This window comes from Meleagris gallopavo, chromosome Z, assembly GCF_905368555.1.
Source record: "Meleagris gallopavo chromosome Z, MGAL_WU_HG_1.1, whole genome shotgun sequence".
Taxonomy (NCBI): domain Eukaryota; kingdom Metazoa; phylum Chordata; class Aves; order Galliformes; family Phasianidae; genus Meleagris; species Meleagris gallopavo.
The window spans coordinates 65205144-65224361 of NC_139435.1; the positions used below are offsets into that span (position 1 = coordinate 65205144).

At 60.3% G+C, this 19218-nt stretch overlaps 3 protein-coding genes across 3 annotated transcripts; all 3 read left to right on the top strand.

The window, feature by feature from the left end:
- Positions 1–3089, top strand: LOC109364077 (E3 ubiquitin-protein ligase PHF7-like). Its single transcript, XM_085213237.1, has 9 exons — positions 1–52; positions 251–342; positions 430–531; positions 790–914; positions 1094–1256; positions 1345–1451; positions 1673–1786; positions 1929–2047; positions 2213–3089. The coding sequence occupies exons 1-9, from the start codon at positions 1–3 to the stop codon at positions 2926–2928; spliced, it is 1590 nt and encodes a 529-aa protein (XP_085069363.1). The 3' UTR covers positions 2929–3089.
- Positions 3090–7837: 4748 nt separating this feature from the next.
- On the top strand, positions 7838–10926 carry LOC146542345 (E3 ubiquitin-protein ligase PHF7-like). Its single transcript, XM_085213260.1, has 9 exons — positions 7838–7889; positions 8088–8179; positions 8267–8368; positions 8627–8751; positions 8931–9093; positions 9182–9288; positions 9510–9623; positions 9766–9884; positions 10050–10926. The coding sequence occupies exons 1-9, from the start codon at positions 7838–7840 to the stop codon at positions 10763–10765; spliced, it is 1590 nt and encodes a 529-aa protein (XP_085069386.1). The 3' UTR covers positions 10766–10926.
- Positions 10927–15674: 4748 nt separating this feature from the next.
- LOC146542346 (E3 ubiquitin-protein ligase PHF7-like) lies at positions 15675–18761 on the top strand. The gene is made up of 9 exons (XM_085213341.1): positions 15675–15726; positions 15925–16016; positions 16103–16204; positions 16463–16587; positions 16767–16929; positions 17018–17124; positions 17345–17458; positions 17601–17719; positions 17885–18761. Exons 1-9 carry the CDS (start codon positions 15675–15677, stop codon positions 18598–18600), a joined length of 1590 nt encoding a protein of 529 aa, XP_085069467.1. The 3' UTR covers positions 18601–18761.
- The last annotated feature ends 457 nt before the right edge of the window (positions 18762–19218 follow it).

The window sequence follows — 19218 nt, forward strand, 5'->3', positions numbered from 1 at the left end:
ATGCCGAGCATGACTGAAGGAAAAGAGGAGGCCCCCAACTCCGGGGAGCCAGGTGAGAGCCCCAGCTTGGCCCGTGGCTGCCCGCTGGAGCTGCTGGGCCTGCAATGCCCCCTTTCCCTTCCACCCCCTCCAGCCCTGCCCCTCAGCCGGCACGGCAGGCACGGAGCAGGCCCTGGGGACGGCCCCCAGGAACACCCGGCCCTGCCAGGTGCTCACCGCTGCTCACGGTTGCTCTCTCCTTCCTCTCCAGTGTGCGTGCTGTGCCGCCGCGCACAGGTGAACCCGGACATCTGTGGGCAGACATTTGCCAGCGGTGGGCTCTGTGCCCACGAATTCTGCTTGGTGAGTTCCCTCAAGGGCTAGGGCTCCTGCCAGGGATGCTCCCTTCCTTCCCGGCCTCACGAGATCCACCTCTTTTCTCTCCTGCAGGTCTTTGCCAATGGCCTTTTGGAATGGAGATGCCCAGTGGGGGGAATTTTTGGCTTCCCCATTGGCGCCATCCAGCACACAGTCCAGCTGGCAGGCCAGAAGGTGAGGACCTGAACGGAACGGGGAGTTTGGTGCCGGCAGAGGCTCGCACCGGCTTCGCCTGGGTCCAAAGAAAGCGATCGCGGCCCTTCCAACCGGCTCCGGGACAAAGCCCCACCACCACAGACGAGCCTCGTCTGCCAGGCAGCTCTGCAGAGTGTGAGGCAGCGGTGCCCACACCCTGCGCCCTGCCCGGAGAAGTGGGGCTGGCTGCGGAGGCCCCGAGCCCACCGCTAACGGGGGCTGCTCTGCTCTTTCCAGAACTGCTTTGTTTGTGGCGAGAGGGGAGCTGCCATCAGCTGCGCGCAGACAGGCTGCGAGCGCAGCTTCCATCTGCCCTGCGCCGAGGACGGGGAATGCGTCACGCAGCACTTTGGGCAGCACAGGTGAGGGCTGTCAGCAGCAGCCAAGCTGCCGTCCCTCCCTGATCCTCTCAGGGAGGAACCCGCAGCGACACCTCCGGCATCCTGCCAGAGCCAGAGCCCAGGCCTGGCGCTCTCTCCTGGTCCTCTGCCCTCCTCACAGCACTTCTCACCATGCCCACCCCTTCTGTCCTCCCGCCCAGGTCCTTCTGCTGGGAGCATCGCCCTCGGCAGGCAGCGGAGGCAGCTCCATCGCAGAACACCATCTGCGTCATCTGCCTGGAGCCCGTGGGGGACAGCACGTCCTACCACACCATGGTGTGCCCGGTGTGCAAACAGGCCTGGTTCCACCGGGGCTGCATCAGGGTAGGAGTCCTCTCCCCGCCCCGTGGGCACGGCCGGTGCTCAGCAGCAGCCAGCCCCGCTCACGCTCATGCTTGTGCTTCTCCTGCAGAAACATGCCCTGCACGCTGCCACCATGCGCTTCTTCTGCCCCGTCTGCGGAGGAAAACGGCGCTTCCGATCCCCAATGACCACGCTGGGGATCCAAATCCCAGTCAGGTTGGTGTCCTTCTGCTCGGCTCCGCAGACACTCAGGCACAGGTGCTGTGCCTGCCCAGGAACTGCCCTGGCAGGCCCAGTCCCTTGCCGTCCTGCAAGCGTTGGTCTCAGCTTCCCGGAGGAGCTGGGAATGAGCTCAAGGGGGACGAGCAGGGATGCTCTGGATCTGCCTCACGCCTGGGGCACTGGGGACTCATCACATTCTCTCTCTTCTCTGACAGACGACCATCTTGGTGGGACGACGCAGCATACCAGCCGCTGCGAGAAAGCCACAGGCGCTGCGATGCCAGCGCATGCATTTACTTAGGAGGAAGGGAGAGGGCACAGGAAAAGGGGTGAGTGACCTCCGCAGTCCTCCGGGGCTCTGCGTGGGATCTCAGCCTCACCACAGGCTTGGAGGTGTCCTTGGAGCAAGGACTGTGCTCCCTGGCCCTGGCTTGCTTTGTCCTCACAGCCACAACCCGTTTGCTTCCCCAGGCTCTGGCAGCTGTTCATCTGCAGCTCCTGTGGCTCAGAAGGCACGCACTGGTGCTGCTCCTTCTGGGCCATCGGCAGAAATGGCTGGGAGTGCGACACCTGCGCTGGCAGGGGCACCGGTAAGAGGCAAAGAGCCGCGTGCCGCGGGACTGAGGCCAGGCAAGGCCTGGCAGCGCGTGCTCAGGGTGGCCTCGCCACAGTCTCTCTGCCCCATGAAGTGTGGCAGCCTGCCCTGCCCTGGGGCTGCATGTTCATTCTGCTGAGCTTCCTGTCTCTCCTTACAGCACCCCGCACCAACTCCGAGCATGCCAGCCCCAGCACTTCCAGCCAGGAGGTACCGGTGCCTTCCCCCCATCAGGCAGCGTCCAGCCCATCCTGCAACTCCCAGCTGCCTGAGCTCAGCGTCCAGCCCAGAGTGCCGCAGGCTGAGCAGTCTGGCACCCGCTCACATCTATCTGAGGAGCGGGGCACATCTCAGCAGCACCAAGGACGCGGTGGGAGAAGGCGGGCACCAGCTGCAGGCGCTGAGACCTCCTCCCAGAGCCCCACCAGACGGGGGACCACGCGGTCCTCCAGAACCTCCCAGGCACCTGCAGCCACAGAGCGTCCCAGGCAGCGGGAGACCGGCCGCACAAGAAGCCGCTCCCCGTTGCAAGGCCGGGCCTCGGGCTCCCAGAGTCGCCCCCGAAGACAACGCGGTGGGAGCCGTACGACAGCCCGAGGTGCTCAGACCAGCACCCGCACCTCGGCCAGACCAGCACCATCAAGGTCCTCAAGGGCTTCCCCTCTGCCTGCACGCAGGAGACAATCCAGGCAACGAGGGCGGGCCTGCACTCGAAGCCGATCCCCAGTGGGGCGTCGCGCTTCGACTTCCCGCAGCCGGCCCCGACGAGGCCGTGGGAGCCGGTCCAGGCAGCGGGGACCAGCCCGGGCACGAAGCCGCTCCCGGGCAAACCATCCCAGAAGACGGCCCCACAGCCAGTCCCGAAGACGGCGCTGATGCAGCCGTGTCCCATCCCCACGTGATGGCTGTGGTCCCAAGCGGCAAAGAAAATCAACCTTGCAGAGAGTCCACACATACTGCCTTCATCCTTCGGTGGACCAGCCCGGGCACAAAGCCGCTCCCGGGTCCAGCAACACAGAAGACGTCCCCACAACCAGTCCCAAAGACGGCTTCCAGCAGCCGTGTCCATCCCCACGTGACGGTTGTGATTCCATCTTTCAAAAAAAAATACACCTTTAACATCCTCCCCACATGTTGGCTTCATTCTTCTCTGCTTGTCCTGCGGTAGGCAGTGTTAGGAGCTGAGACCACGGGGTTGTCTTCTCCCCAGTACCTTCTCAGATGGTTGTCATGGCGTTATCTTTAGATCTATCTGTGTTCGTGAAGGGGGACAGCATGCCCACAGGCCCACAGGCCCACAGGCAGCATGCGCGCAGCACCCACAGCATACTGCAGCAGCAGGTGTGGTAGCTTGAGCAGGACGGCACAGAAGTACCGTCCCTCCTCGCTCTGGAGACCGGCTTACCTACTGGCAGTCTCCAAGACCACAGATTTACCACGGTCTCCTCCAGGCAACGAGCTTGCCCTGCAAAGACTCCATCCTGACCCAGATGGAGGGCCTGCCCAGGAATGTGGCTGTTCAGGTCTCTGGCTGCACGCAGCGCCTGAGCCTGCTGCTGCCCGGCGAGGGAGGCAGGAACTCCACCTGTGTGAGGTGTGAGCAGGTGGAAGATCTGCTCAGCATGGTGGCAGAGCTCAAGGAGGAGGTGGAGAGGTCACGGAGCATCAGGGAGTGAGAGCAAGAGATTGACTGGTGGAGTAACTCCCAGGCATGCCAGAGAGGAAGGCGCCAGGGAGACAGCCCCCAGAAAGTGATGGACCCCACGTCCTGTCACCGTCGGGCAGAGACGGGGGTCCTGAGAGACGGGGAGAACTGGGAGACAGTCCCAGCTCGGCATCGTGGGTGAACCCCTTCCTTGGCAACTTTACTTGCCCACGTGCCCCCAAGTGAGGCACAGATGAGAGGCACAGTGAGTTGAAGGGGAGGTGAGCAGGGAGGCACGGGAAGCTTTGCCTAAGACAGCGCCAAGGGCGAGGCGGCCGACTCTGCGTCTCCAGACTGCCTCTGCTAAGACAGACAGAAGGCTCATTGTTGTAGGTGATTCCCTCCTCACGGGAACTGAGGGCCCCATATGCAGACCGGACCCGACTCACACGGAGGTGGGCTGCCTCCCTGCGGCCCAGGTCAAGGACACAAGTAGAAAACAAAACTCCCAGATGCGGTTCATCCCTCTGATTACTACCCATTACTGATAGTTCAGGCAGGCAGTGATGAAGTAGCTCAGAGAAGCATCAAAAAAGACTTCAGGGCTTTAGGGCGGTTGGTTGAGGGAGCGGGAGCACAACTGATACTTGCTTCTATCCTTTCTGGGCCGGTGAGCGACCCGGCCTAATGGCTGCAGGCCGGTGTCACTTGTCTCTAAGAGGGAAGCGGATCCTAGCCCCAGAGCTAGCGGGGCTCATTGAGAGGGCTTGAAAGGAGGTAGGAAGGGGGAAGGGGATGCAATGAGGCTCGCTAGGGTAGAGCAAGTAGTCCGGGATTTTATACTAGATCCGATGGGGGAGAGAGTCAAGTGCGGTGGGACAAAGGAAAGGGTTGCTGTCACGCCAGGAGATTGCGGGGAAAAACCTCTAAACTGTCCTGTAGGATCTTGTGGGAAGTCCACAGAGGAGGTAATTTTGCTGACCCCCTGTCCAAAACCTTCTCACGTCCCTCTAGGAAGCAGTGGGAGAAAACTTCAGATTTCTTTTGGAGCTTTGAGGGAGGGCCCCTCTAGCAAGGTAATGCACCAGAAGGCCCAGCTGAAGTGCCTTTCCACTAATGCACGCCGCATGCAAAACAAGCAGGAGGAGTTGGAAGCCATGATGTGCTTGGAAAATACTGATCTGGTTGCTACCAGGGAAACGTGGTGGGACAAATCTCACAACAGGCATACGGAGATTGAGGGCTGCAGGCTCTTCAGAAGGGATAGACAGGGTAAGGGCGGAGGGGGGGGAGGTGTTGCCCTCTATGTTACGAAGTGGACAGTTTGCAAAGAGCTGTGTCTGAGTGACAGCCATGACCAGGTTGAGAGCTGACCTGGAGTTATCTCTAGATCTGTGTTTGTGACAGGGGCAGCAGGCTGTAAAAAACCCAAACAAATAAATAAATAAAGAGAGAGGGGGAAAAGAAAGTGCTGATGGTGTACGGCCGGTCAGCCTGGTCCCGTGACTAATGAGGCAGTGGTCTTGCAGGCAAGGGTAGTGAGATAGTAGATGGGTCTAACAGAGAAAAAAAAAACAAACAAAACAGAGCAATGGCAACGATCTGAGGAGGAACGTTAATTTACTAAATGCAGTAAAATCAAACACAGCGAGAGTGTTGGAAGCCTTTCGCTGCAGACTGCAGAGGGAAACACGTGCTTCTGCGCAGCAAAACCAAAAGAATCTGTGAGACGGAGAGAGGCCGGTGCCCTGCCAGGTGCTCCACCTTTCTTGCTCTGGGCAAAAGCAAGAGGACTTCTTACCTCTGGGGAACGCCACTCTTCCCTTCCCCCTCCGAGAACCAACACGCCAAAAAAAGGCAGCCCACAGAACCAGAACATTAACTCGCGAACTCCGTATGCTTTCCACGATGCTATGATATGGAATACCACCAAGAAAAATCACAAAACCACAACAAGAGCTTATGGGTGAAAATCAGGGGTCGGTCCAGTGAAGGGCATCTAGTGGTTGTGGTCTGCTACAGGCCACCTGATTGAGGGGAGCCTGCTGACGAGGCCTTCTTGCTTCAGCTGCAGGAGGTGTTGCGCTCGCAGGCTCCTGTCCTGATGGAGGATTTCAACCACCCGGATATCTGCTGGGATAGCAGCACGGCGGGTGGCAGACAAGCCAGGAGATTCCTGGAGTCTGCTGAGGATTACTTCCTCGTCCACGTACTAGGCGGACCGACCCGAGGTGAAGCCCTGCTGGACGTGGAGCTCACCGGTGCAGAGGGGAGCGTTAGAGAAGGTAAGATTGGAGGCAGCCTGACCACGCCCTGGAGGAGTTTGTGATCTGGAGGAATGCAGGCTTGGCAAAAAGCAGAGTCAGCACCCTGCACTTCAGGAGAGCAAACTTCCAGCTGCTCAAGGAACTGCTGGGTGCGATCTCCTGGCAAACTGTCCTTAAGGGCACAGGAAGAGAATGCAGCTGGCAGCTCCTTAAAGACATCCTTCTACCAGTGCAAGTGCTCTCCATCTCCCAGTAGATGCTCCAGAAATGGAGCAGAGGAGACGGGCGACCAGCATGGCTGAGCAAGGACCTGCAGCTAAAACTGATGGAGAAGAGAGACATGTCCAGGAAGTGGAAGCAGGGTTGTGTAGCCTGGGAAGAATATATCTCCCTCTGGAGAATGACTTGGGGGTCCTCGTAGACGAGAAGCTGGAGGTGAGCCAGCAGTGTGCCTTTACAGCCCAGCTGTCTGTCATCTGTGAAACCTCATGGAGAACAAGGGAGATGCCTGAAGGCTGGAGGATAGTCAACGTCATTCCAATCTTCAAAAAGGTCGGGAGGGAGGACTCAGGAAACTATAGGCCAGTCAGGCTCACATCCATCCCTGGGAAAGTGTTGGAAGAACTCATTCTGGATATCATCTCAAAGCAGGTGGGGAAAAAGAAGGGTTATCCAGAGTAGTAAACTCGGATTTACTACAAAAAGATCGTGCCTGACTGCTACCGTGGTAGCCTTTGTAGATGTCAGGACTGGCTGGGTAGCTGCCTTAGTAATCCGGCGTAATGCCGGACCTGGCAGACGTTTTGAATCGCAGGATCCTGGGATGGCTTGGGTTGGAAGGGACACTGAGGTCTTTCAAGTTCCAAACTCCTGCAGTGTGTTGGTTGCCACCCACTAGATCAGGCTGCCTGGAGCCCTGTCCAGTGAGGCCTTGAACATCTCCGCAGAGGGCGGAGATCCACATCTCCACTGTCTAGGCGTGGGGGCTCTCCCATCAGCGTTGGCCTGACTTTCATGCAGAAGCTGACTTTCATGGTCAGGCTGGATGAGCAGGGATGCTCCAGTGTGACTCCAGGACTGCGGCCCTGGGCAAGGGACAGCTCCTTTCCTGTCTCTGGCATGGTGACCACTGCCAGCAGGCCAAAGAAAGCAAACCTCACAAGTTTTCCTGACTCATTTTATATGCAGGCTTGAAGGGAATCGTGCCCTGCCTATGCCACTTTGCCTCTGGGAATTGTATAAGGCTTGAAGCTTTGATGTGTGAAGGCTTGGACAGGAAAGGATCGTAAAACCCACCCAACCCCAAGTGCCTGCCGCGGGAGCGCTGCCACCCAGCAGGTCAGGTTAGAAGAGGGCCCTGTCCAACATGGCCTGGAGCGCCTGCACCCACAGCTTCTCTGGGCAGCTGTGCCAGGGCCTCACCACCTTCCGAGTGAGGAATTCCCTCTCGCAGTTCACCAGACCTCCTCTTTTCTCAGGTCAAAACCTTGTCCTGTCACCATCAGGCCATGGAAAGTCGATCAGCACACACACACTCGAGAAGCCGGCTGAGCTGTTGACCCACAGACCTTTATTAGACTCTCTGCTGCGACGTCCCAGCACGGGCGCGCTGCAAAAGGCCTGAGGGAGGCCATCCTTGCTCCCTGCTGATGGCAGCACCGGGCCCCTCACCCTGCGCTGCCCACAGGAGCCGCCGCCCTGCCGCGCCCTCAGCCTGGTGGTGAGGTGGTGACCGTGATGTCACAGTGGTGGCCATTGTGACCCGCGGGCCGGGAGCAGAGCAAAGGCTGCCGGGCTGGGGCCCTGCTCATTGCGGCCTGGTGAGGCGTGGAGAGAGCAGGGACTTTCTCGACTCTCTTGTTTCTCACTGTTGATGCCGAGCATGACTGAAGGAAAAGAGGAGGCCCCCAACTCCGGGGAGCCAGGTGAGAGCCCCAGCTTGGCCCGTGGCTGCCCGCTGGAGCTGCTGGGCCTGCAATGCCCCCTTTCCCTTCCACCCCCTCCAGCCCTGCCCCTCAGCCGGCACGGCAGGCACGGAGCAGGCCCTGGGGACGGCCCCCAGGAACACCCGGCCCTGCCAGGTGCTCACCGCTGCTCACGGTTGCTCTCTCCTTCCTCTCCAGTGTGCGTGCTGTGCCGCCGCGCACAGGTGAACCCGGACATCTGTGGGCAGACATTTGCCAGCGGTGGGCTCTGTGCCCACGAATTCTGCTTGGTGAGTTCCCTCAAGGGCTAGGGCTCCTGCCAGGGATGCTCCCTTCCTTCCCGGCCTCACGAGATCCACCTCTTTTCTCTCCTGCAGGTCTTTGCCAATGGCCTTTTGGAATGGAGATGCCCAGTGGGGGGAATTTTTGGCTTCCCCATTGGCGCCATCCAGCACACAGTCCAGCTGGCAGGCCAGAAGGTGAGGACCTGAACGGAACGGGGAGTTTGGTGCCGGCAGAGGCTCGCACCGGCTTCGCCTGGGTCCAAAGAAAGCGATCGCGGCCCTTCCAACCGGCTCCGGGACAAAGCCCCACCACCACAGACGAGCCTCGTCTGCCAGGCAGCTCTGCAGAGTGTGAGGCAGCGGTGCCCACACCCTGCGCCCTGCCCGGAGAAGTGGGGCTGGCTGCGGAGGCCCCGAGCCCACCGCTAACGGGGGCTGCTCTGCTCTTTCCAGAACTGCTTTGTTTGTGGCGAGAGGGGAGCTGCCATCAGCTGCGCGCAGACAGGCTGCGAGCGCAGCTTCCATCTGCCCTGCGCCGAGGACGGGGAATGCGTCACGCAACACTTTGGGCAGCACAGGTGAGGGCTGTCAGCAGCAGCCAAGCTGCCGTCCCTCCCTGATCCTCCCAGGGAGGAACCCGCAGCGACACCTGCGGCATCCTGCCGGAGCCAGAGCCCAGGCCTGGCGCTCTCTCCTGGTCCTCTGCCCTCCTCACAGCACTTCTCACCATGCCCACCCCTTCTGTCCTCCCGCCCAGGTCCTTCTGCTGGGAGCATCGCCCTCGGCAGGCAGCGGAGGCAGCTCCATCGCAGAACACCATCTGCGTCATCTGCCTGGAGCCCGTGGGGGACAGCACGTCCTACCACACCATGGTGTGCCCGGTGTGCAAACAGGCCTGGTTCCACCGGGGCTGCATCAGGGTAGGAGTCCTCTCCCCGCCCCGTGGGCACGGCCGGTGCTCAGCAGCAGCCAGCCCCGCTCACGCTCACGCTTGTGCTTCTCCTGCAGAAACATGCCCTGCACGCTGCCACCATGCGCTTCTTCTGCCCCGTCTGCGGAGGAAAACGGCGCTTCCGATCCCCAATGACCACGCTGGGGATCCAAATCCCAGTCAGGTTGGTGTCCTTCTGCTCGGCTCCGCAGACACTCAGGCACAGGTGCTGTGCCTGCCCAGGAACTGCCCCGGCAGGCCCAGTCCCTTGCCGTCCTGCAAGCGTTGGTCTCAGCTTCCCGGAGGAGCTGGGAATGAGCTCAAGGGGGACGAGCAGGGATGCTCTGGATCTGCCTCACGCCTGGGGCACTGGGGACTCATCACATTCTCTCTCTTCTCTGACAGACGACCATCTTGGTGGGACGACGCAGCATACCAGCCGCTGCGAGAAAGCCACAGGCGCTGCGATGCCAGCGCATGCATTTACTTAGGAGGAAGGGAGAGGGCACAGGAAAAGGGGTGAGTGACCTCCGCAGTCCTCCGGGGCTCTGCGTGGGATCTCAGCCTCACCACAGGCTTGGAGGTGTCCTTGGAGCAAGGACTGTGCTCCCTGGCCCTGGCTTGCTTTGTCCTCACAGCCACAACCCGTTTGCTTCCCCAGGCTCTGGCAGCTGTTCATCTGCAGCTCCTGTGGCTCAGAAGGCACGCACTGGTGCTGCTCCTTCTGGGCCATCGGCAGAAATGGCTGGGAGTGCGACACCTGCGCTGGCAGGGGCACCGGTAAGAGGCAAAGAGCCGCGTGCCGCGGGACTGAGGCCAGGCAAGGCCTGGCAGCGCGTGCTCAGGGTGGCCTCGCCACAGTCTCTCTGCCCCATGAAGTGTGGCAGCCTGCCCTGCCCTGGGGCTGCATGTTCATTCTGCTGAGCTTCCTGTCTCTCCTTACAGCACCCCGCACCAACTCCGAGCATGCCAGCCCCAGCACTTCCAGCCAGGAGGTACCGGTGCCTTCCCCCCATCAGGCAGCGTCCAGCCCATCCTGCAACTCCCAGCTGCCTGAGCTCAGCGTCCAGCCCAGAGTGCCGCAGGCTGAGCAGTCTGGCACCCGCTCACATCTATCTGAGGAGCGGGGCACATCTCAGCAGCACCAAGGACGCGGTGGGAGAAGGCGGGCACCAGCTGCAGGCGCTGAGACCTCCTCCCAGAGCCCCACCAGACGGGGGACCACGCGGTCCTCCAGAACCTCCCAGGCACCTGCAGCCACAGAGCGTCCCAGGCAGCGGGAGACCGGCCGCACAAGAAGCCGCTCCCCGTTGCAAGGCCGGGCCTCGGGCTCCCAGAGTCGCCCCCGAAGACAACACGGTGGGAGCCGTACGACAGCCCGAGGTGCTCAGACCAGCACCCGCACCTCGGCCAGACCAGCACCATCAAGGTCCTCAAGGGCTTCCCCTCTGCCTGCACGCAGGAGACAATCCAGGCAACGAGGGCGGGCCCGCACTCGAAGCCGATCCCCAGTGGGGCGTCGCGCTTCGACTTCCCGCAGCCGGCCCCGACGAGGCCGTGGGAGCCGGTCCAGGCAGCGGGGACCAGCCCGGGCACGAAGCCGCTCCCGGGCAAACCATCCCAGAAGACGGCCCCACAGCCAGTCCCGAAGACGGCGCTGATGCAGCCGTGTCCCATCCCCACGTGATGGCTGTGGTCCCAAGCGGCAAAGAAAATCAACCTTGCAGAGAGTCCACACATACTGCCTTCATCCTTCGGTGGACCAGCCCGGGCACAAAGCCGCTCCCGGGTCCAGCAACACAGAAGACGTCCCCACAACCAGTCCCAAAGACGGCTTCCAGCAGCCGTGTCCATCCCCACGTGACGGTTGTGATTCCATCTTTCAAAAAAAAATACACCTTTAACATCCTCCCCACATGTTGGCTTCATTCTTCTCTGCTTGTCCTGCGGTAGGCAGTGTTAGGAGCTGAGACCACGGGGTTGTCTTCTCCCCAGTACCTTCTCAGATGGTTGTCATGGCGTTATCTTTAGATCTATCTGTGTTCGTGAAGGGGGACAGCATGCCCACAGGCCCACAGGCCCACAGGCAGCATGCGCGCAGCACCCACAGCATACTGCAGCAGCAGGTGTGGTAGCTTGAGCAGGACGGCACAGAAGTACCGTCCCTCCTCGCTCTGGAGACCGGCTTACCTACTGGCAGTCTCCAAGACCACAGATTTACCACGGTCTCCTCCAGGCAACGAGCTTGCCCTGCAAAGACTCCATCCTGACCCAGATGGAGGGCCTGCCCAGGAATGTGGCTGTTCAGGTCTCTGGCTGCACGCAGCGCCTGAGCCTGCTGCTGCCCGGCGAGGGAGGCAGGAACTCCACCTGTGTGAGGTGTGAGCAGGTGGAAGATCTGCTCAGCATGGTGGCAGAGCTCAAGGAGGAGGTGGAGAGGTCACGGAGCATCAGGGAGTGAGAGCAAGAGATTGACTGGTGGAGTAACTCCCAGGCATGCCAGAGAGGAAGGCGCCAGGGAGACAGCCCCCAGAAAGTGATGGACCCCACGTCCTGTCACCGTCGGGCAGAGACGGGGGTCCTGAGAGACGGGGAGAACTGGGAGACAGTCCCAGCTCGGCATCGTGGGTGAACCCCTTCCTTGGCAACTTTACTTGCCCACGTGCCCCCAAGTGAGGCACAGATGAGAGGCACAGTGAGTTGAAGGGGAGGTGAGCAGGGAGGCACGGGAAGCTTTGCCTAAGACAGCGCCAAGGGCGAGGCGGCCGACTCTGCGTCTCCAGACTGCCTCTGCTAAGACAGACAGAAGGCTCATTGTTGTAGGTGATTCCCTCCTCACGGGAACTGAGGGCCCCATATGCAGACCGGACCCGACTCACACGGAGGTGGGCTGCCTCCCTGCGGCCCAGGTCAAGGACACAAGTAGAAAACAAAACTCCCAGATGCGGTTCATCCCTCTGATTACTACCCATTACTGATAGTTCAGGCAGGCAGTGATGAAGTAGCTCAGAGAAGCATCAAAAAAGACTTCAGGGCTTTAGGGCGGTTGGTTGAGGGAGCGGGAGCACAACTGATACTTGCTTCTATCCTTTCTGGGCCGGTGAGCGACCCGGCCTAATGGCTGCAGGCCGGTGTCACTTGTCTCTAAGAGGGAAGCGGATCCTAGCCCCAGAGCTAGCGGGGCTCATTGAGAGGGCTTGAAAGGAGGTAGGAAGGGGGAAGGGGATGCAATGAGGCTCGCTAGGGTAGAGCAAGTAGTCCGGGATTTTATACTAGATCCGATGGGGGAGAGAGTCAAGTGCGGTGGGACAAAGGAAAGGGTTGCTGTCACGCCAGGAGATTGCGGGGAAAAACCTCTAAACTGTCCTGTAGGATCTTGTGGGAAGTCCACAGAGGAGGTAATTTTGCTGACCCCCTGTCCAAAACCTTCTCACGTCCCTCTAGGAAGCAGTGGGAGAAAACTTCAGATTTCTTTTGGAGCTTTGAGGGAGGGCCCCTCTAGCAAGGTAATGCACCAGAAGGCCCAGCTGAAGTGCCTTTCCACTAATGCACGCCGCATGCAAAACAAGCAGGAGGAGTTGGAAGCCATGATGTGCTTGGAAAATACTGATCTGGTTGCTACCAGGGAAACGTGGTGGGACAAATCTCACAACAGGCATACGGAGATTGAGGGCTGCAGGCTCTTCAGAAGGGATAGACAGGGTAAGGGCGGAGGGGGGGGAGGTGTTGCCCTCTATGTTACGAAGTGGACAGTTTGCAAAGAGCTGTGTCTGAGTGACAGCCATGACCAGGTTGAGAGCTGACCTGGAGTTATCTCTAGATCTGTGTTTGTGACAGGGGCAGCAGGCTGTAAAAAACCCAAACAAATAAATAAATAAAGAGAGAGGGGGAAAAGAAAGTGCTGATGGTGTACGGCCGGTCAGCCTGGTCCCGTGACTAATGAGGCAGTGGTCTTGCAGGCAAGGGTAGTGAGATAGTAGATGGGTCTAACAGAGAAAAAAAAAACAAACAAAACAGAGCAATGGCAACGATCTGAGGAGGAACGTTAATTTACTAAATGCAGTAAAATCAAACACAGCGAGAGTGTTGGAAGCCTTTCGCTGCAGACTGCAGAGGGAAACACGTGCTTCTGCGCAGCAAAACCAAAAGAATCTGTGAGACGGAGAGAGGCCGGTGCCCTGCCAGGTGCTCCACCTTTCTTGCTCTGGGCAAAAGCAAGAGGACTTCTTACCTCTGGGGAACGCCACTCTTCCCTTCCCCCTCCGAGAACCAACACGCCAAAAAAAGGCAGCCCACAGAACCAGAACATTAACTCGCGAACTCCGTATGCTTTCCACGATGCTATGATATGGAATACCACCAAGAAAAATCACAAAACCACAACAAGAGCTTATGGGTGAAAATCAGGGGTCGGTCCAGTGAAGGGCATCTAGTGGTTGTGGTCTGCTACAGGCCACCTGATTGAGGGGAGCCTGCTGACGAGGCCTTCTTGCTTCAGCTGCAGGAGGTGTTGCGCTCGCAGGCTCCTGTCCTGATGGAGGATTTCAACCACCCGGATATCTGCTGGGATAGCAGCACGGCGGGTGGCAGACAAGCCAGGAGATTCCTGGAGTCTGCTGAGGATTACTTCCTCGTCCACGTACTAGGCGGACCGACCCGAGGTGAAGCCCTGCTGGACGTGGAGCTCACCGGTGCAGAGGGGAGCGTTAGAGAAGGTAAGATTGGAGGCAGCCTGACCACGCCCTGGAGGAGTTTGTGATCTGGAGGAATGCAGGCTTGGCAAAAAGCAGAGTCAGCACCCTGCACTTCAGGAGAGCAAACTTCCAGCTGCTCAAGGAACTGCTGGGTGCGATCTCCTGGCAAACTGTCCTTAAGGGCACAGGAAGAGAATGCAGCTGGCAGCTCCTTAAAGACACCCTTCTACCAGTGCAAGTGCTCTCCATCTCCCAGTAGATGCTCCAGAAATGGAGCAGAGGAGACGGGCGACCAGCATGGCTGAGCAAGGACCTGCAGCTAAAGCTGATGGAGAAGAGAGACATGTCCAGGAAGTGGAAGCAGGGTTGTGTAGCCTGGGAAGAATATATCTCCCTCTGGAGAATGACTTGGGGGTCCTCGTAGACGAGAAGCTGGAGGTGAGCCAGCAGTGTGCCTTTACAGCCCAGCTGTCTGTCATCTGTGAAACCTCATGGAGAACAAGGGAGATGCCTGAAGGCTGGAGGATAGTCAACGTCATTCCAATCTTCAAAAAGGTCGGGAGGGAGGACTCAGGAAACTATAGGCCAGTCAGGCTCACATCCATCCCTGGGAAAGTGTTGGAAGAACTCATTCTGGATATCATCTCAAAGCAGGTGGGGAAAAAGAAGGGTTATCCAGAGTAGTAAACTCGGATTTACTACAAAAAGATCGTGCCTGACTGCTACCGTGGTAGCCTTTGTAGATGTCAGGACTGGCTGGGTAGCTGCCTTAGTAATCCGGCGTAATGCCGGACCTGGCAGACGTTTTGAATCGCAGGATCCTGGGATGGCTTGGGTTGGAAGGGACACTGAGGTCTTTCAAGTTCCAAACTCCTGCAGTGTGTTGGTTGCCACCCACTAGATCAGGCTGCCTGGAGCCCTGTCCAGTGAGGCCTTGAACATCTCCGCAGAGGGCGGAGATCCACATCTCCACTGTCTAGGCGTGGGGGCTCTCCCATCAGCGTTGGCCTGACTTTCATGCAGAAGCTGACTTTCATGGTCAGGCTGGATGAGCAGGGATGCTCCAGTGTGACTCCAGGACTGCGGCCCTGGGCAAGGGACAGCTCCTTTCCTGTCTCTGGCATGGTGACCACTGCCAGCAGGCCAAAGAAAGCAAACCTCACAAGTTTTCCTGACTCATTTTATATGCAGGCTTGAAGGGAATCGTGCCCTGCCTATGCCACTTTGCCTCTGGGAATTGTATAAGGCTTGAAGCTTTGATGTGTGAAGGCTTGGACAGGAAAGGATCGTAAAACCCACCCAACCCCAAGTGCCTGCCGCGGGAGCGCTGCCACCCAGCAGGTCAGGTTAGAAGAGGGCCCTGTCCAACATGGCCTGGAGCGCCTGCACCCACAGCTTCTCTGGGCAGCTGTGCCAGGGCCTCACCACCTTCCGAGTGAGGAATTCCCTCTCGCAGTTCACCAGACCTCCTCTTTTCTCAGGTCAAAACCTTGTCCTGTCACCATCAGGCCATGGAAAGTCGATCAGCACACACACACTCGAGAAGCCGGCTGAGCTGTTGACCCACAGACCTTTATTAGACTCTCTGCTGCGACGTCCCAGCACGGGCGCGCTGCAAAAGGCCTGAGGGAGGCCATCCTTGCTCCCTGCTGATGGCAGCACCGGGCCCCTCACCCTGCGCTGCCCACAGGAGCCGCCGCCCTGCCGCGCCCTCAGCCTGGTGGTGAGGTGGTGACCGTGATGTCACAGTGGTGGCCATTGTGACCCGCGGGCCGGGAGCAGAGCAAAGGCTGCCGGGCTGGGGCCCTGCTCATTGCGGCCTGGTGAGGCGTGGAGAGAGCAGGGACTTTCTCGACTCTCTTGTTTCTCACTGTTGATGCCGAGCATGACTGAAGGAAAAGAGGAGGCCCCCAACTCCGGGGAGCCAGGTGAGAGCCCCAGCTTGGCCCGTGGCTGCCCGCTGGAGCTGCTGGGCCTGCAATGCCCCCTTTCCCTTCCACCCCCTCCAGCCCTGCCCCTCAGCCGGCACGGCAGGCACGGAGCAGGCCCTGGGGACGGCCCCCAGGAACACCCGGCCCTGCCAGGTGCTCACCGCTGCTCACGGTTGCTCTCTCCTTCCTCTCCAGTGTGCGTGCTGTGCCGCCGCGCACAGGTGAACCCGGACATCTGTGGGCAGACATTTGCCAGCGGTGGGCTCTGTGCCCACGAATTCTGCTTGGTGAGTTCCCTCAAGGGCTAGGGCTCCTGCCAGGGATGCTCCCTTCCTTCCCGGCCTCACGAGATCCACTCTTTTCTCTCCTGCAGGTCTTTGCCAATGGCCTTTTGGAATGGAGATGCCCAGTGGGGGGAATTTTTGGCTTCCCCATTGGCGCCATCCAGCACACAGTCCAGCTGGCAGGCCAGAAGGTGAGGACCTGAACGGAACGGGGAGTTTGGTGCCGGCAGAGGCTCGCACCGGCTTCGCCTGGGTCCAAAGAAAGCGATCGCGGCCCTTCCAACCGGCTCCGGGACAAAGCCCCACCACCACAGACGAGCCTCGTCTGCCAGGCAGCTCTGCAGAGTGTGAGGCAGCGGTGCCCACACCCTGCGCCCTGCCCGGAGAAGTGGGGCTGGCTGCGGAGGCCCCGAGCCCACCGCTAACGGGGGCTGCTCTGCTCTTTCCAGAACTGCTTTGTTTGTGGCGAGAGGGGAGCTGCCATCAGCTGCGCGCAGACAGGCTGCGAGCGCAGCTTCCATCTGCCCTGCGCCGAGGACGGGGAATGCGTCACGCAACACTTTGGGCAGCACAGGTGAGGGCTGTCAGCAGCAGCCAAGCTGCCGTCCCTCCCTGATCCTCCCAGGGAGGAACCCGCAGCGACACCTGCGGCATCCTGCCGGAGCCAGAGCCCAGGCCTGGCGCTCTCTCCTGGTCCTCTGCCCTCCTCACAGCACTTCTCACCATGCCCACCCCTTCTGTCCTCCCGCCCAGGTCCTTCTGCTGGGAGCATCGCCCTCGGCAGGCAGCGGAGGCAGCTCCATCGCAGAACACCATCTGCGTCATCTGCCTGGAGCCCGTGGGGGACAGCACGTCCTACCACACCATGGTGTGCCCGGTGTGCAAACAGGCCTGGTTCCACCGGGGCTGCATCAGGGTAGGAGTCCTCTCCCCGCCCCGTGGGCACGGCCGGTGCTCAGCAGCAGCCAGCCCCGCTCACGCTCACGCTTGTGCTTCTCCTGCAGAAACATGCCCTGCACGCTGCCACCATGCGCTTCTTCTGCCCCGTCTGCGGAGGAAAACGGCGCTTCCGATCCCCAATGACCACGCTGGGGATCCAAATCCCAGTCAGGTTGGTGTCCTTCTGCTCGGCTCCGCAGACACTCAGGCACAGGTGCTGTGCCTGCCCAGGAACTGCCCCGGCAGGCCCAGTCCCTTGCCGTCCTGCAAGCGTTGGTCTCAGCTTCCGGAGGAGCTGGGAATGAGCTCAAGGGGGACGAGCAGGGATGCTCTGGATCTGCCTCACGCCTGGGGCACTGGGGACTCATCACATTCTCTCTCTTCTCTGACAGACGACCATCTTGGTGGGACGACGCAGCATACCAGCCGCTGCGAGAAAGCCACAGGCGCTGCGATGCCAGCGCATGCATTTACTTAGGAGGAAGGGAGAGGGCACAGGAAAAGGGGTGAGTGACCTCCGCAGTCCTCCGGGGCTCTGCGTGGGATCTCAGCCTCACCACAGGCTTGGAGGTGTCCTTGGAGCAAGGACTGTGCTCCCTGGCCCTGGCTTGCTTTGTCCTCACAGCCACAACCCGTTTGCTTCCCCAGGCTCTGGCAGCTGTTCATCTGCAGCTCCTGTGGCTCAGAAGGCACGCACTGGTGCTGCTCCTTCTGGGCCATCGGCAGAAATGGCTGGGAGTGCGACACCTGCGCTGGCAGGGGCACCGGTAAGAGGCAAAGAGCCGCGTGCCGCGGGACTGAGGCCAGGCAAGGCCTGGCAGCGCGTGCTCAGGGTGGCCTCGCCACAGTCTCTCTGCCCCATGAGGTGTGGCAGCCTGCCCTGCCCTGGGGCTGCATGTTCATTCTGCTGAGCTTCCTGTCTCTCCTTACAGCACCCCGCACCAACTCCGAGCATGCCAGCCCCAGCACTTCCAGCCAGGAGGTACCGGTGCCTTCCCCCCCTCAGGCAGCGTCCAGCCCATCCTGCAACTCCCAGCTGCCTGAGCTCAGCGTCCAGCCCAGAGTGCCGCAGGCTGAGCAGTCTGGCACCCGCTCACATCTATCTGAGGAGCGGGGCACATCTCAGCAGCACCAAGGACGCGGTGGGAGAAGGCGGGCACCAGCTGCAGGCGCTGAGACCTCCTCCCAGAGCCCCACCAGACGGGGGACCACGCGGTCCTCCAGAACCTCCCAGGCACCTGCAGCCACAGAGCGTCCCAGGCAGCGGGAGACCGGCCGCACAAGAAGCCGCTCCCCGTTGCAAGGCCGGGCCTCGGGCTCCCAGAGTCGCCCCCGAAGACAACGCGGTGGGAGCCGTACGACAGCCCGAGGTGCTCAGACCAGCACCCGCACCTCGGCCAGACCAGCACCATCAAGGTCCTCAAGGGCTTCCCCTCTGCCTGCACGCAGGAGACAATCCAGGCAACGAGGGCGGGCCCGCACTCGAAGCCGATCCCCAGTGGGGCGTCGCGCTTCGACTTCCCGCAGCCGGCCCCGACGAGGCCGTGGGAGCCGGTCCAGGCAGCGGGGACCAGCCCGGGCACGAAGCCGCTCCCGGGCAAACCATCCCAGAAGACGGCCCCACAGCCAGTCCCGAAGACGGCGCTGATGCAGCCGTGTCCCATCCCCACGTGATGGCTGTGGTCCCAAGCGGCAAAGAAAATCAACCTTGCAGAGAGTCCACACATACTGCCTTCATCCTTCGGTGGACCAGCCCGGGCACAAAGCCGCTCCCGGGTCCAGCAACACAGAAGACGTCCCCACAACCAGTCCCAAAGACGGCTTCCAGCAGCCGTGTCCATCCCCACGTGACGGTTGTGATTCCATCTTTCAAAAAAAAATACACCTTTAACATCCTCCCCACATGTTGGCTTCATTCTTCTCTGCTTGTCCTGCGGTAGGCAGTGTTAGGAGCTGAGACCACGGGGTTGTCTTCTCCCCAGTACCTTCTCAGATGGTTGTCATGGCGTTATCTTTAGATCTATCTGTGTTCGTGAAGGGGGACAGCATGCCCACAGGCCCACAGGCCCACAGGCAGCATGCGCGCAGCACCCACAGCATACTGCAGCAGCAGGTGTGGTAGCTTGAGCAGGACGGCACAGAAGTACCGTCCCTCCTCGCTCTGGAGACCGGCTTACCTACTGGCAGTCTCCAAGACCACAGATTTACCACGGTCTCCTCCAGGCAACGAGCTTGCCCTGCAAAGACTCCATCCTGACCCAGATGG